Source organism: Myotis brandtii, unplaced genomic scaffold (assembly GCF_000412655.1).
Source record: "Myotis brandtii unplaced genomic scaffold, ASM41265v1 scaffold125, whole genome shotgun sequence".
NCBI lineage: Eukaryota > Metazoa > Chordata > Mammalia > Chiroptera > Vespertilionidae > Myotis > Myotis brandtii.
Window position 1 is genome coordinate 11,926,525 of NW_005354385.1, and position 16,022 is coordinate 11,942,546.

Below are 16,022 nucleotides of genomic sequence, written 5' to 3' on the forward strand. Positions count from 1 at the left end.
TGGGAAGAACAAGGGAAAAATTAAATTTATTAATAAAATGGTTTACATAATAAATTACCTTTTGATCTGCTAAGCACATGTCTTCATTAGGCTTCTTTAGTTCCTTTGCAATTTCTAATTCTAATCTTCGTTGCTCTAGTTTACGCTCTTTATTTAATCTTTTCTCATCACGTTTTTCTTGCTTCAACCGTTCTTTTTCCTTAAAAAGAAAACCATGTCCATATATTCTCTTTAATCATTGTATGTGTTTGAAAACCTCTAGTTAAAATTTAAAAAGTGATCAAAGTTATTATTCCCATGAACGGAATCTTCTTAGGAGATTTAGGAATAGACTTGGAAATGCACAGAAACAATTACATTGTTTTTCAGTGTACTCACCCACTGAATTCCAAAATGACCATATGACTGTATAAATATAAAATATAAATACTAGATTCAACCCAGATTACTCCATTATGCAAAATTTATTCAATCTTTTCTTAGGTTATAATATGAGAATAAATTACTTATTAATAAACACAGATATACAAAATATACATGGGCAACTAAAAATTTATAGCATAAAGTTAACTAGCATTCACACAAATTTCTGTGTAGCTCCAGGAAGCAAGGAGGATTTACAGCAGGAAAGTGGAAGCAACATATTTGAATTTGCAAAAGCAGTTCTTTCAAAGTGAACTAGCTAGTTTTAAGATAGCACCTGTGATGAAATAAAATATTATTTTCCACTATAAACAACACGCCGAGAATGCAAAATGGGTTCTGAAGGCAATTCTAAAAACTTTCAAAAAATGTTTTAGGTAATGGCAACAACATAGAAATAACCATCCTTTCTCCCTTGTTGCAGAGATGACATTTTATGGGGAAAAGTCAAGAGAGTTAATATAATAATATCTGTGTCATTCCTTTATTGTCACACCTCAAATACTATTTGTATTTAGAGGAGAATCATCAGGCAATTAACAGAAGAATCATTAGGCAATTCTAACCTACCTCACACATCTGACATATTAATGATCAGCTTACATTCATAAGGCTGGTAATGTCTCTTCTTGATTTAAAAATCTTTCCATTTTCTTTGTTTATAAAAATAAAGTCCAACTCCTTACTTTGGAATTCACTACTCTATTCTTTTCGAAATTATTTTTTATAGTCTGTCAATTTCATGAAACTGTTTGCTATTCCTGATGAACACCTCTTGTCCCCTTGCCTCCTTATACTGGTGCACTCCAATCAGAAAGGTCATTATTCCCATCTTTCATACATAAACCTTAATTAAACTCTACCACCTCATTCCTATTACCAATTTCTTCTTAATTCTCATAATTCTCCCCTATAATGTTAATGTCTTATTGTTTTTAACATTTAAAAATTTTCATTGCTTCCTGTACTGTATTAGCATTTTTGTCCATATCTTAACTCCATTTCGACCACTGGAAAGAGCACACTTACTGCTGGGGGAGCCACATTAAGGGGAACTCAGGGAGGAGCAGAGAGAATATTCCGGGCAGAGGGCTGAGAAAACACAGTGTGTTTGAGAATTTGCAGCCTGGGCTGCAGATTGAACAGTTGCTGAATATTATGATACAGAGCCAGGGCCAGGTAATGAGAGCCTTTTTCTACAATATGCTCAGGTTAAAATGTGCAATTTTATACTGCCTCTAAATTTCTGGGTTACTCATTCGTGCAGACACTTGGGTGGGACAAACATAATGGATGTCTTCTATTTTCAGTTATACACAAACTTTGCATCAAAAAATGGAGTTCTATACATTTAATAATAATATTAAGGCAATATTTAGGAATTAGATATTTATAAATTTGATTCTTGGCTTCATCTACATTACTGTAAATTACTCTTTATTTCAGTTAGTGTAAACTTCATTTCTGACTGTTTTTTTTTATGGTTGCCATGTCCTTTTTTTTTTATGCTGTTGAAGTTCTTACTAAATTCATCTAATCTTCCCCTAAGTTCATTGAGCATCCTTATAACCAGTGTTTTGAACTTTGCATCTAGTAGATTGGGTGTCACCATTTTGTTCAGTTATTTTTTTCTGTTGTCTTGTTGTGTTCTTTCATTTGGGACATGTTTCTTTGTCTCCTATTCTGGCAGCCTCCCTGTTTCTATGTACTAAGTAGAGCTGCTAAGTTTCCAGGGCTTGGTACAGGGGCCTAATGTAATACATGCCTTATAGTGTCCAATGGCATAGCCTCCCTGTCAGCTGAGCTGGGCATTTCAGGTGTGCCCTACCCCTCTCTTGACTAGATAAGAGTGAATCAGGTACAATATTTATAATAAAACTTGGAAAGAGATATGAGAAACCAGGTACAGCTCTCCCTTTCCTAGCTACCTCTGTCCTCAGAAAAAAAACGCACAAACATGAATAGCATATAGAATATGCACCCTTGAATCTGAAATACTTAGAAGTATAAAAAGAATTATCAGATAAAGAAAGAAGGAATTAAATGAAAATTAACCTGCCTATATTGGAGCAATACAAGTTCTTGATAGGGCTGCCACACAAGGTATAAGTATTAGGAAAGAAATGTCAGGCAACCATACCAAAATATGAAACATAAAACATAAATATTACATAAAGAAATAACTTAAAGCAAAATAACCTAAAGAAGCTGGCTCCCTGCTTTCATTTTTGCTTTCCTCAGCACTCCTGTGCATTCTCCACAGAATACCCAGAGTCATCATAAACCAGATTACATCTTAACACTATCCAATGGCTTCTCATTGCAATCATAATAAAGTCCAAAGTCCTCACTCCCACACTATAGTCCCATATGCTCTGATTTCTGTCTACCATGCCAACTTCAACTTATATAATTTATCCCTTATGTACTATATTCCAGTCATTTTTGTCTTTTTATTATTTCTAAACAAATGATCTTTGTGTTTCTTATTTGTTGTTCACTGATAGATCAAATGTTAACTTGTCTAAGAGGCCTTCCCAGAACAACTAATTTTGCCTTTTTTTATGTCCCACTGGCACTCCATTTTATCATCTCATTTATTTTATACTTGTTTATGGTCTTTCTCTACCCACATAGTAAGATCTATGAGGACAGGAATCTTGTCTACCTTTTTTTACCTTTATATTGCCAGTGCCTTGATTAGAGCCAAGTATATAGTGGGTGATAAGAAAAATTTAGTTGAATGAATAACTTAAGTTGAAAGTGGCAGCTAAAAGTGCTAAGAAAACAAAGTGAGGATAAACAAAGTCATTAAAGAATGAGTACATCATTATGTTTTCTGTGTATAATTCTCTTTTATGAGCAAAAAAGAGAAAGAACTCATAGACACAGAAAACGTGTGGTGATTGCAGGGGGGAGGCTGGTGGGTGGAGGTGGAAGAGGTATAGGGGAGATAATTAAAATAGAATAGAGTAGAGTAGAGTAGAGTAGAATAAAACAAAATAAAATAAAGAAGAAAATATTTTATTTTACTCTACGTGTTTTTCTTTAAAGTTTAACTTTCAAGGAACTGTAAAAACACACTATAACAACATATATCGTAAATAATCTTTTATCAGAATGTTTGAGAAAATACCATAAGTAAAATTTAGTTCTCAAGAACTTGTTATACCTGGTAACTATAGACTTGTGAATAGGATTAGATAATTTTACCAGTTACTTTCTCAATTTAAATTGTGTTCCTCTGTTAAATGGAACTTACAGATCTGTCATCAACTAAGTATTTAAAATAATTTTTAAACTACTGTTGTGTGTACAGCACTAAGTTAGATACTGTGGGGAAAACAAAAGAATATTGATGCTTTTTATCATATCAGACAGAGAAAACTTTACAGTATAAATATTTAAGCAGTAACTAGACATATGTTCTTACTGACAATCCAAACTTTCACCAAATCTTTTACATAAACTTGCATCTAAGTGAATACTAGCAAAACATTCCTGTATGTACTTGTCTATTTCCTCATTATTACTTAACATGCACAAGATGTAACTAGTGTCATGTCCATCATGGGTATATCTTGGTTTCATATTCTGCCTCCTATTATTTCCTAATAGCCCTAGCTATATATTATTCTGTTAGCAACTATTACAAGGACAAACTTCACTCTAAAAAGTTAAGGCCATATGATACTTAGGCAGAGCCAACTCAAAATTCTGAATTGGCCAATGGGTAAGCCTTGATTCTATACCTTAATACATTTAGACATTTAATTATTAGATTGTAAAAAAAAAAAAAGAAAAATAGGACAAAATGCTTAAAGAATTATGAGATTAAAAAAATAATCTGCTTTCACCTTGTTAATTAAAGATCTCCTATAACATCTGAAATTGTTCTAAGAAACTTCCCCATATCCATCAAAGATGATAATACAAACACTGCTTTTATGTTTCTTTGTGTACATTACACTGATCTCTCTTTTTTTTAGTATTAACTCAATATATTTTTCACTAAAAATAATTCCAAATTTTATTGGTTCTCTAATTTAGAAGTCTAATTTCTACAGTTCTCCTTTATATAAATCCACAAGTAATAAGACTATTTAGACATGTAAATTATCTTCACCCTGGCCAGTGTGTCTCAGTGGTTAGAACACTGTCCCATACACCAAAAAGTTGTGGGTTTAATCCCCGGTGAGAGAGTGTACCAGAAGGCAGCCAACTAACTGATGGATGTTTCTCTCTCACATTGATTTTTCTTTCTCCCTCTACTACACTCCCCTCCCATCTCTCTAAAATCAAAAGGCATTTCCTTGACTGAGGATTAAAATTAAAATCTACAAATTGCAATTTAAAAAATTTTAAAGTATATCTTAAAAAATAAATTATCTTGTAACTATTGTATTAATTTTAAATGTCATTAGCATATCATAACAGTTTATAAATATTTCCATAACATAATATGAGAACGAATAATCTTTAGCCTCATAAATAAAACAGGTTTACTTCCAAGTATAATTCAAATTATATAAAATAAACCTGCTTTTATTATTACTAATAACCAGAAACTTAGGTTGGTTTAAACAACATGACAAGTAGCTCAAAACCTCCTGTTTCCTTTATAAAACTTAAAACTGTACCAGTCACACATTTATAATCACTTTACACATATTAACTGAATAAACAACCATAGTGATTGTATCAGAGTCTTCTGTATGTCTCCCCAAGGATCAATAAACTACAAAAGGTTGTTAAAACATGCATCTATCACAGGATGAGTGTCAGCACTTTAGGAGACAAAACCATAAAACAGAAGAGAGTAGTTGAAGTTTTAGAAGTCATGTAATAAACAATTTGAAAGCAAAAATATGTAACACCTCCCTCCACAATGATTCAATCATGAGAATACTTTATAATCCAATATTTATATTAATCATTACTCAGGGAAAATCAAAATATAAATTACAATTGCACATGTAGACAGTTTTATTTTAGTAAACACATTTTTCAGTTAAAAACATAGTAAATGTACTTATATGACATACTTGTATATTTTTAAAAAACAAATGTAAAAATATTTTATATGAAGTATACAATAAAAAGTTAAATGGTATATAAGAAAGTAGATTTTTGAAAGAACTGTTAACAATTTAAGTATAATTATCTTACTCAAGAATTACAGACAATTTTAATTTTAATTTAGGAGACATTTGTATGACAGTAACTATTCTACCAGTATTTAAAGATGTTTAAACAAAGTAAGTACAGACTTTTGTGTAATACTTTGGTGTATATTAAAAAAATGTGATGATAATTGGTAGGTTTTATTATTTTAAAATATTATTATATAACTATAAATTATAATATAAATAAAATAATTTATAATATAAATAAAACAAAATATATTTATGAATCATATGATTTATAACTTTTTCATTTTTTTAAACTTAATTTTCATAATATACTATTTTAGATATAAAAATGGGCTCTTTTTAAAGAAAAACTGCCCTGATCTACTCATACTCAATATGTGACCATAAAAGGATATCATTTGTATTCTTTATATTTGCCTTCTGTAAATGGGTTTTATTAGCAATCTTATTTACACTTTTATTCTTCCAAGACCCTGAGGTAAACCTGTATCTCTTAAATTATATTTATGTGTTTGAAATTTTAAGTACAAGTTGCTGTCAAAAGAAATGTATTCTCCTTATTATGCCCAGAATAAACACCTAAGAGACCCAGGAGAATCGTAAAATGCAAAAGACATAGGCATCTTTGCAACATGGTCTCTTAGAAATGGCCTATTTTGCAATCTGATGAGTTGTAAAATAACAGGTCATTCTACCACATTCATTGTTCGGGTATCAAACTTCTATAATTCTAACACAGAGTAAATATTATTTCATCTATTTGTTATTATGCTATAGACTTCTAGAAATACTTTCATTTATGCTTTCAGAGTCCCAAATAATATTTTTATGTGAGTAAAAAACTGATTCCAAAATGTTTACCCTATATATTTAGGGCTGTTTAGGATATTCTAAACTTAATACATTTGCTATCAGTGTTTCAACTCTGAAATGAAATTTAAATGACTTCCTAAGACATTAGTAATATTTTGATACAGAGAATTACGTTATTATGATTAAGATGATAAAAAGTTGTTTATTATAAATGACTTATATTCCAAAAATCCATATTTACTTCAAGAATTTCTACATCTAGAAAACTGGGCATGGGGGTGTGGAGGAATGAAGGCCAAAATAAAATTGGTAGGAGGCATACTGGGAGGCACTGAATTGTCTGGCATTGAGGCAAGAGCTGAGGGGGCAGTTTTCTCCCAGACAGAAGTGCTGACAGAGAACATTGATGAGCCCTCACCTCACAGAGCTGGCAGGCAAGCACGATTTCTGAGACTCCATCAACCTGGCCCACACTGTTTTCCCTATCCTGGTGATTCCCTGAGACCCCACCCCACCCAAATTTCAGAGCCACCCAAGTTGTTTCCAGTGGCTTTTCTATACCAATGGCATGCTACATCTCCCAGGCTTGGTAGAGTAGCCTAATGTAGTAGGCGTTCTGTAGGGGCCAGTGGCATAGCCTCCCCAATCACCGGAGCTGGGCACTCCAGGTGAGTCCCCCTTGTGGGCTGTGTACACCCTCCTGTTGTAGTTGAGCCTTGATTGTTGTTGGCAAGTCAATGGGAGGGATTTACTCCTAAGCCTATAGGCTGCAGGATTAGCTATGACCACAATGGAGGATCAGCTGTGCAGGGCCCCATGCCATGAAGCAAGACTTACTTCAGTGGGGCTCTGGTGACCACTGAGCCATCTTTTGAGTGGGTCCATTGTGGAGGAGGTTGAAGCTATCCACCAGGTGTACTGGCTCTAAGGGCTCCCAGGAAGTGCAGGCCAAAGTCAGTTGCTCATGTTCTGCCATGGGCCACTGGCATGAGCTACAGAGAGATCTGTAGATGGCTGCTACTCACGTTGGGCTTGGAGGTGCCCAATTGCAAACCAAGGCCGGCTGCCACTAGTGCCTGGTCTGGGGCTACTAAGCAACAGGTATGGAGCAAGGGCATGCCAAGGCCAGATGCTACTTGTTTAACAGACTTCAGGAAAATCTGAAGTATGAGCCAAGACAGGCCATTCATATGGAAATGCCACTAGAAACAGCTTGGGTGGGCCTGCAAGTTGGTGGGGTGGGGTCTCAGGGAATTACCAGGGCAGCCCCAGATTGATGGAGTCTCAGATATGGCTCCTGCCTATGGGCTCTGTAGGGGAAGAGCTCAGAAAAGGACAATGGGCTTTTCCAGCACTCTGTCTGAGAGAAGCTGCCCCTCCAGCTCTTGCCCTGATGCCAGAAAGTTAAGTTCCTCCCATAAGTCCCTGAAGCCTGCTGAGCTCTGCCCCAGTGCTGAAACTCAGAATAAGTGTCTGCAGGCCCTTTAAGAGGAATACCTAGGACTCCAGAAGCCCTCTGTCTCATTGAGCCACTATCCCTGCTTTTTACAGCCAGAAGTTATAGGGACTTCTCTTCCCTGCACTAGAACCCTGGGCCGGGGCTGGGTGTGGTGCTGGGATCTCTTGCTTCTCAGTGGTGACCTCTGCAGCTGAGATATGCCTCCTGATTTTTATCTGCCACATGTAGGTGGGACCAGCCCATTTAGCGTCTCTGCCCCTCTAAGCAGTATCAATGTGGCTTCTTTATATTTTTAATTGTAGGAAGTCCACTTGGCCAGATTTCACACAGTTCTGAATGATGGTCACTCTGCAGTTCAGTTATAATTTTGATGTGGTTGTGGGAAAATGGGAGTATTGCGTTTAACTATGCCACCATCTTGAAAGGAAGACCCCATTAATTCTAACTTGCTAATGCTTATAGCACTTGATAATCTTACAATCCTAGGAAGCAGCTATCATCATCTCAATTTTAAAAAAGAAATAGCGTGGCCTGGATGATTTGGCTCAGTGGCTGAGGTCATGGTTTGATTCTCGGTCAGGGCACATACCCAGGTTGAGAGTTTGATTCCCAGTATGGGCTGTGCATGAGGCAGCCAATCAATGATTCTCTCTCACCATTGATGTTTCTCTCTCTCTCTCCCTCTTCATTCCTTTCTGAAATCAATAAAAACATATTTAAAAAGAAAAAAAGAAGGAAAGAGAGAGAGGAAGGAAGGAAGGGAGAAAGGGAGAAAGAAAGAAAGGAAAGAAAAGCCTGAAAAGGTAAAGCAAGTTATTTCAGAACCAGGATGGGAATCTGAGTCCCTCACACTCCAAAGCTCTAGTTATAATGTCCAACTGTTTAAATGCAGAATGTATTCCTTTGTAACATATATTATAACCTTTAATTGATTTCTATTAAATTCAAAATAAGCTCATTTTGACTTATTTTAATAGTTTTCTTATTCTGAAGTATCTGTTAAAAAAAAGGTCTATTTTAATTTTACCCGTAGGATGTTAACAATAATTTGGAGAGCAGAAGTCCATAGTTGGCATGACTAGTGTTTGAATTAGGACACACAGAACTTGTCTAGGCATGCCGTAATATTAATTTTGTGAAACTCTGATTACAGTAAAAAATAGCTACTTTTATTTGAATGAATGCCATTCTCTACATTAAAAAAAGATACTTAAAATCTCAGTACAAAACATTAACACATACATTGGAATCTTCTTTGCACTCTTTTAATGTTCTAACACTTAGTTACTATCCCTCATCTTTGGTTTGCTTATGAAAACCAGTTAATCATGGCAAACCCATACTCTGAAAAATTTATATTTAAAAGAGCCAATGCTTTTGGGAAAAAAACACACTAATTTATAACAAGGTACTATTTTTCTAGAAACATATACTTACTTCTGCTTTCTTACGAGCTTCCATAGCTTTCATAAGCATCATATGTTGTCGCCTTCTCTCTCGTTCCTATTAGGCCAGATAAAATTAGGAAAATAACTCAATGATTGCTAATTTTCACAGGTGGATTTTCAAATGGAAAACAAAACAGAACAACAACAACAAAAAAAACTCAGTATAGCATGTTTAGCATTTATAGACAAGTCACAGTAAATACTAAATATAAGACAAGAATGGCCAGTCTGTGCATGTTTTAGTTCAGGTTTAGAAAGCAAATACAAGAACAATCAAAAGCAAAAAGGTAAAGCAATGAACATGGAGACAGTGTAAACAGAAGCATACAAGATTTACTTATGGTCAGTTGTGATGCTCCTTCAAAAGCTGGCAGAACAAAAAGCATAATGGTTGGCTGGAACAGGTCAGTTACCTTACATCTGCTATTAGAAAAACCACAAATATGTACTATAGCCAATTAAACGAGAGGTTGTGTTGTTCTTAAATTTTTAGATCAGGCAGAAAGTGATTTATAATCACTTTAACATCATGATTTCAGAATTATTTTTATTTCAAGTATACTATCATTTTGTACGTCCAATAAGCCACCAACAAATTAAAGGTTTTTTTAAAGCCTTTATACCAATTTAAACTAGTCGTGGTTCATACACTGACACCAATGAAATGGGATAATCCTATTTACTGATGTCTGCCTCTTGATGCGCTATTTAAAGCCACAAAAGCTGCACCAGGGGCTAGTAAGTGGAATCTAAAATGCACAATATAAAAATAAGGTAAGCACTGGCTTACTTTGACAATCTCATTTTCTTTAGAATAAAAAAAATCAGAGTTATAATATTTAATCTTTTTTTGTTCAAATCTATCTGGTCCCATTAAAGGGATATTTCTAAAATTAATTCTAAAATTTGTCTATAAAACCAGATTATATTTCATATTCTCTCATCAACCTAACTCAAAATTCCCATTGTATTCAATGGCAGTTTTGTGTCTAGAATGATGGGAGAATATGGGTCATAATTGTCTCAAATTGTATAGTGACCTAACTTTCACTGTGACATCAGTAAGTAAATTTTTAGACAGCAACCTTATATAAGGCTTGCACAATTCAATTAAAAATCTTGGAGATGGATCACACTTCTTGATAGACAGACAAGCAGATGTATGCAATGCACTGTGCTGTAAAGCCATGCAGCAGTATGTAATATGACAGCAGCCAGTGCTACACTTTATGCATTGCTATGACAACCATATATCACAACCAAATCACAATGCGGTGTTAGATGTACAAAAATAAACATACCCATACCATATCTAGTCTATGCCTCTCCAACTCCTGGTAGAAAGAGTTGGCACAACATTATGAAACAGAAATCACAGAGTCACGAAACCAATTTTTTAACCCCCCAAAAGACACCAATACCAAAGCAAGGCAATAAACTGTAAGATGAAGGAAAAACTTAAGCAGGAATTATATTGGAAATATTTAAGAAAAATATTTTGAAGATTTTTTTCAAAATAGATTTAAGAAAAATGATAAAATGTACATTTCAACAAGTATATAAAAATATGTTTACAGACCTGATGCTTCAGAAGAACAGCTTGTTGTCTTCTCATTTCTTTTTCCTTAAAGATAAGAAACTTTTAATATATAATTTTGAGGGAAGATTTAGAACATGCTACAAGTATTAAAAATTCCTTTTCTGAGATTCTATAGTCTTCCATTAGATTAAAACATAAAATTGCAAATATTCTAGCATTTTAAAATTATAAAAAGCAATTTTATGTAGTTCTACCTAATACATAAAAGCTATGTATGACAGTAGCAAGGATCTTTATTCAGTATCCATTTAAACTTAAAATGCAGTGACCTAAGAGCACACTTCAATCGCAAGTTCATTGGCGTGACTAGATGGTCAGCGCATGTCAGATACAAATGGCACATGTATTTTTTTTATGATTTTAATACATTATGTCACAACCTTCAAATCTAGCTGATAACAACTCTCTGCACTCTGATTATAGATTCCCAAATATACTCTATAATTAACAGCAGCTATAACATTTCTATATGCTGTATGTACATGAGAGTGAGAAGAGACAATGGGACCAGTTTGAGATTTTCATGCACCATCCCTAAGGAATGTTGCTTAAAATAAACAATTCTATGAATGTCACCAATTTAAATATTTTATATAAGGTAAGATATGGATAAAATTAATACTAAGGACAGCCATGAAAGGGGATAGAATCTAAAGAACAAAGTAGGAGAGTAGAGTCTATGTGGGAAAGGTAGCAAACAGTTCCCTGGCTTGATAAGATACATTGTGGTGGCTGTTACCAGAGTCATAGGATCACTCAGCTGTCCTGTACTTCAGTAATCAATTATCAGAACATTGGAAGGTAAGGAGTGGAAAGTGTAAGGTACAGGTGTCCAAGTCTCTTACACGTCATGCCAGAAAAATCAAAACCAAAACACCCCCAAACAACACTTGAAATTACAATAATTAACAATGGCTAATTTTATGATGGTAAATACCAGTTGATAAAGGATTGGTTTTTGTTTCCTTAGCCTTTTCACTTTTTAACAGTTAAAACAGGATATTAATAAAGAGAAAGTTATAATTTAAGGAGAGAATAAGATTTGGGACACAATTTGAAACAGAAATGACAGATAATGGCTTGGGGAGATCATTCTTATCCAGCAAAACCATACACAGGTATTACACAATAGTTTGCATTTCTGATTTGATGTCTGCTATTTAAAGAACTCAAAGTGTCACATAAAACCTGTATAATAAAATAAAAATATATAAACATACACTACACATACAATAAAAGCACACATTATACACAGGTATCTCTGCTAAACATCGTCTTGGTCATTTTGAGGACAGCTACTTTTTTCATATAACTGATACTGGAATAACATCATATAGTTTTTATTTTTGAAAAACAAAAACTCTGATTCTCATCTAAACTAACCTTTATTCGTTTCTCGGCCTCCAATAATTTGGCATTTGCCGCTTCTTCCTTCTTTTTCTTTTTCGCCTGTGCATGCAAAACAGGTCTCAAAGTCATGCAACAGCACCACAACTTCAAAATAATCTCAGACTTGAAAACGGAACTACATGCCTCACAAGGTACAAAACAATATGGAACATACAGACAGTAACAGATTTCACACAGTAAACAACATTATATTTAACATACTAATTTTTATTTCTAATATATAAACATTACAATGTATAGAAAATTCTTAAATTTGTAAGAGTATGTCAGCTTTTCTTATCTCCCTACTCTATTAAAAGTCTGAAACAATTGAGTGTTTGTTACTTTAAAATTTAATTTCTGGTTTTTAAAAGTAAAACATGATCACAATACAAATTAAGAAAATAGGATAAATTTTAACAGATAAATACAAGTTATTTAGAGAATAAATCAGTAGCATTTAAAAAGCTGCACATATCCACTTTATTTGAAATAAAAAAAAATACTTGAAATCTGAGATAAAGAAAGCCATTACTCAGTAACATTTAAATGAAACATGGTAAATTTGATTTTCCCTACCTGTATATGTGGTTAAATTCAAGGTGTGTTGTTTTTTTTAATAGAATGGAAACATAATTTTTCATGAAGCACATTTTGAATATCAAGATCATGCTATCAAATCTGAGCTTCAGAATCTTAAGTCGTTACCTACCTAATAGCTTCATAATTACCTCGTAGTTATTCTCAATTTAGTTTAAGATAGGAATATTTTCTATTGGAGGGGCTTAAGTTAACTTATAATGAGAAAAGAAATATGTATATATTTTTAGAAGAAAGAAAGCCTGTAACATAGAAAACTTCAGCTACCTGGAGTCCTCAGGGAATAAATTATTCTTATAGCAAGAGTTTCCAGAATAGGTTTCCATAATGAATGACTTTAACATTAAAAGTTTATTTTCACTATTTTGGATGGAAGTAATTTTGAGATATATGCCTGCTTAGACATAGTACACTAAAAATTTGTTTTTTTCTTGATTACTTGGAACAATTATTCTAAACATCAGTTATTATATGTACAATTTGATAGAGTAATGTCTTTCAACTATTAAATTGTTGAAAATTGCTTGCTATTCAACTGAAAGATTAGACTGTTACTAGGCCTTTAGATATGCTGTTTGGAGTTTTCTTTGTTTTCCCTTGCTATCTTTTGGCTATTGCTTTTGCTGATGCCAAACAGGTCCTCTATTCCTATCAGCTTGTGGGAAAGAGGGATATGTTAGAAACCAGAAAACTAAGCTGGTTAAACATTTAAAATTTATTTTTACTTTTCTAATGTTTTATTTCTAAATTAAAAGAAAACATCTGACTATAAGTCCTGATGATTTTTTCAAAAGTAAAGAACATGAGTTTTCACCCATGATCTTCATGACAATGATATTGGCTGTCCAGAGGTTTTCTCTTTTTATGTTTTCTCAGTTTTCATTGCTAGGATAAAATGAGCTTGCTAAATAAGGTTCAGATAAAGTTTTACTATTACATTACATTTAAAGAGAATTTCTGATGAATATATTAATATGAGTAAGAGAACGTATATGTAAAATTTTTGTTTTTGCAGACTTTAAACTATATGACTATATTACTTTAATTATATCAAATTTAAGAATACTACCTCTAAAATTTGCTGGGCTCGGAGTTCTTTTTCCATTCTGATTTGTTGTATTCTCTTAATTTTTTCCTGTAGGAAAAATATGATAATTAAAGATAATAACGTGAACTAAATATCTAGTCGAAAAGTATTTAAGTGGAATGAAATAATTTAAGATATAAGTACAGAATTACCAAAGGTTACCATGGTAGCTATAACATTTAATTATTTAGTTTAACATTATATATATTATGTTCATGAAAAATTAATGTGATGCTATAAAATTTCTCAAAACAATTTATAAAATACAAGTGCTAAGTAAGTATATAGAAACAAGGTAAACCAAGCTAATTAGACTCCTTTAACCTGTGGATCTCCTTAATAAATATTTTCAATTACAAATAATACTTACTTTGAAATAAATACAGGAGAGAATGGTAGAAAAAAAGTGTGTCAGGAATCAGAAAATCTAAGCTAGTTCTGCTACTGTCATTCGTTGCATGATCTTGAGCAAATAACTACTCTCATCTACAATAAGGAGAGTTGCTTGCACCTTCTCTGTGTGTCATAATTAAAATGCTTTTAAAAAAAGAGACAGTGCCACACAATTGCAATAGATTATTATTAACAACAATTTCCACAGTATAACTTCTTATTTCACATGGTAAATTCCACGATGACATTGTTTTTAACTATCACAATAAGCCAAATTCAGAAATAATCTGTAACATGACTTAAAATGGATTAATTACAATTTTATATTCTAAGGAAAGATTCATATGAATAATTGGTAGTCACAGTGTCTAAATTTATGGTTTAGAATTTAGTGTTCACTGAAATTCTCAGAAGAACTTCACAGTTTGAATTGAAAAAAATCTCATACTCTTAAAGCACATCATTAACAATTTCATGTTCACAAACTCCTTTAAACTCAAATTGGCAATGATGAGAATACATAGTTTTTTTTAAAAAAAACATCCACATTTTCCTACTTGCCAATTGCATCTGTCCTAGGAGTTCCAGAACCAATACATTTTATACTGCTGTATATTACAGTACCTATTCCAATATTCAGATGCTAATTTACCTTCTGAAGCTGTACTTTAATATGTTTTTAAACATTTCCTTTTTGCAAACTGATGCTATTGATTCCCTATAGGAGTCTACCACAGGATAATGAGACTTCTGAAATTACTATTCTGATATAAGAAGACTTAATCACATTCTATGATTTTGCTGTTGGAGATCCTATCATAGTTTTGAATATTAATTATAGCTTGCCAAAAATAAAAACTCAAGTGTATCTTTTGTTTCATTTCCAAGTTGTAGATAAGGTTGTACTTAATCCATATTTGAAGTATTTATTTAAATTAGAACTTTAGACCTAAGTAAAGCATATGCTTGATTTAATTTTTCTGCTTTTGTCAATCATTAGGTTATAAAGGTGGTATCTTCTCATGACAGCAAAAGTCATTAATTGTTCTCTTACGAACAGAGATAGGTATGGCATCTTGGGGTGAGTTCATTTAGTCTAGAGCTTTATCTTAACTGTCCTAGTGATTTATTTACAGGTACATATATTTGGCATTGCTGTTATTAGCATTAGAAGGGAGAAACATTATTTTCATTATTATAACTAGTAGCCCTGCCCATGAATCTGTGCGCCAGTAGCTCGCTGCCGCCCTCCAGTAGCTCCCCTTGCCCCCCCACATAGCTTGCTGCCCCGCCCTCCTGTAGCTCCCCCTGACCCCCCTCATAGCTTGCCCCCCACATTTGCTGCCCCGCCCTCCTGTAGCTCCCCCTGACCCCCCTCATAGCTTGCTGCCCTGCCCCCTCCTGTAGCTCTCTGCCACCTGCTTGTAGCTCACTGCCCCACCCTCCTGCTGATGCGTGATCTGGTCGTTATGCGGTCAGTCATTACACTTCACTGCATAATGACCATTTCCATATTACATCTTTATTATATAAGACTAGAGGCCTGGTGCACAAAAATTTGTGCACTCGGGGGTCCCTCAGCCCAGCCTGTGCCCTCTCACAGTCTGGGACCCCTCGGGGGATGTCCACCTGCTGGCTTAGGCCTGCTCCCCGGGGG

General features: G+C 33.8%; 1 protein-coding gene across 17 annotated transcripts in view; it reads right to left on the reverse strand.

Annotated features, from left to right (window-relative positions):
- Positions 1-16,022, reverse strand: part of BAZ2B (bromodomain adjacent to zinc finger domain, 2B) — a 331,540-nt gene that overhangs the window by 42,604 nt on the left and 272,914 nt on the right. For 12 of the 17 annotated variants that reach the window (XM_014534088.1, XM_014534089.1, XM_014534091.1 and 9 more), the window contains 6 exons: positions 13,955-14,020; positions 12,280-12,345; positions 10,876-10,920; positions 10,598-10,630; positions 9,286-9,351; positions 59-199 (listed from right to left, as the gene is read on the reverse strand). In XM_014534088.1, coding sequence (XP_014389574.1) covers positions 59-199; positions 9,286-9,351; positions 10,598-10,630; positions 10,876-10,920; positions 12,280-12,345; positions 13,955-14,020 — 417 coding nt within the window. The remainder of the gene's footprint in view (positions 1-58; positions 200-9,285; positions 9,352-10,597; positions 10,631-10,875; positions 10,921-12,279; positions 12,346-13,954; positions 14,021-16,022) is intronic. The other 5 variants (XM_014534102.1, XM_014534099.1, XM_014534100.1 and 2 more) reach the window with 2 other exon arrangements.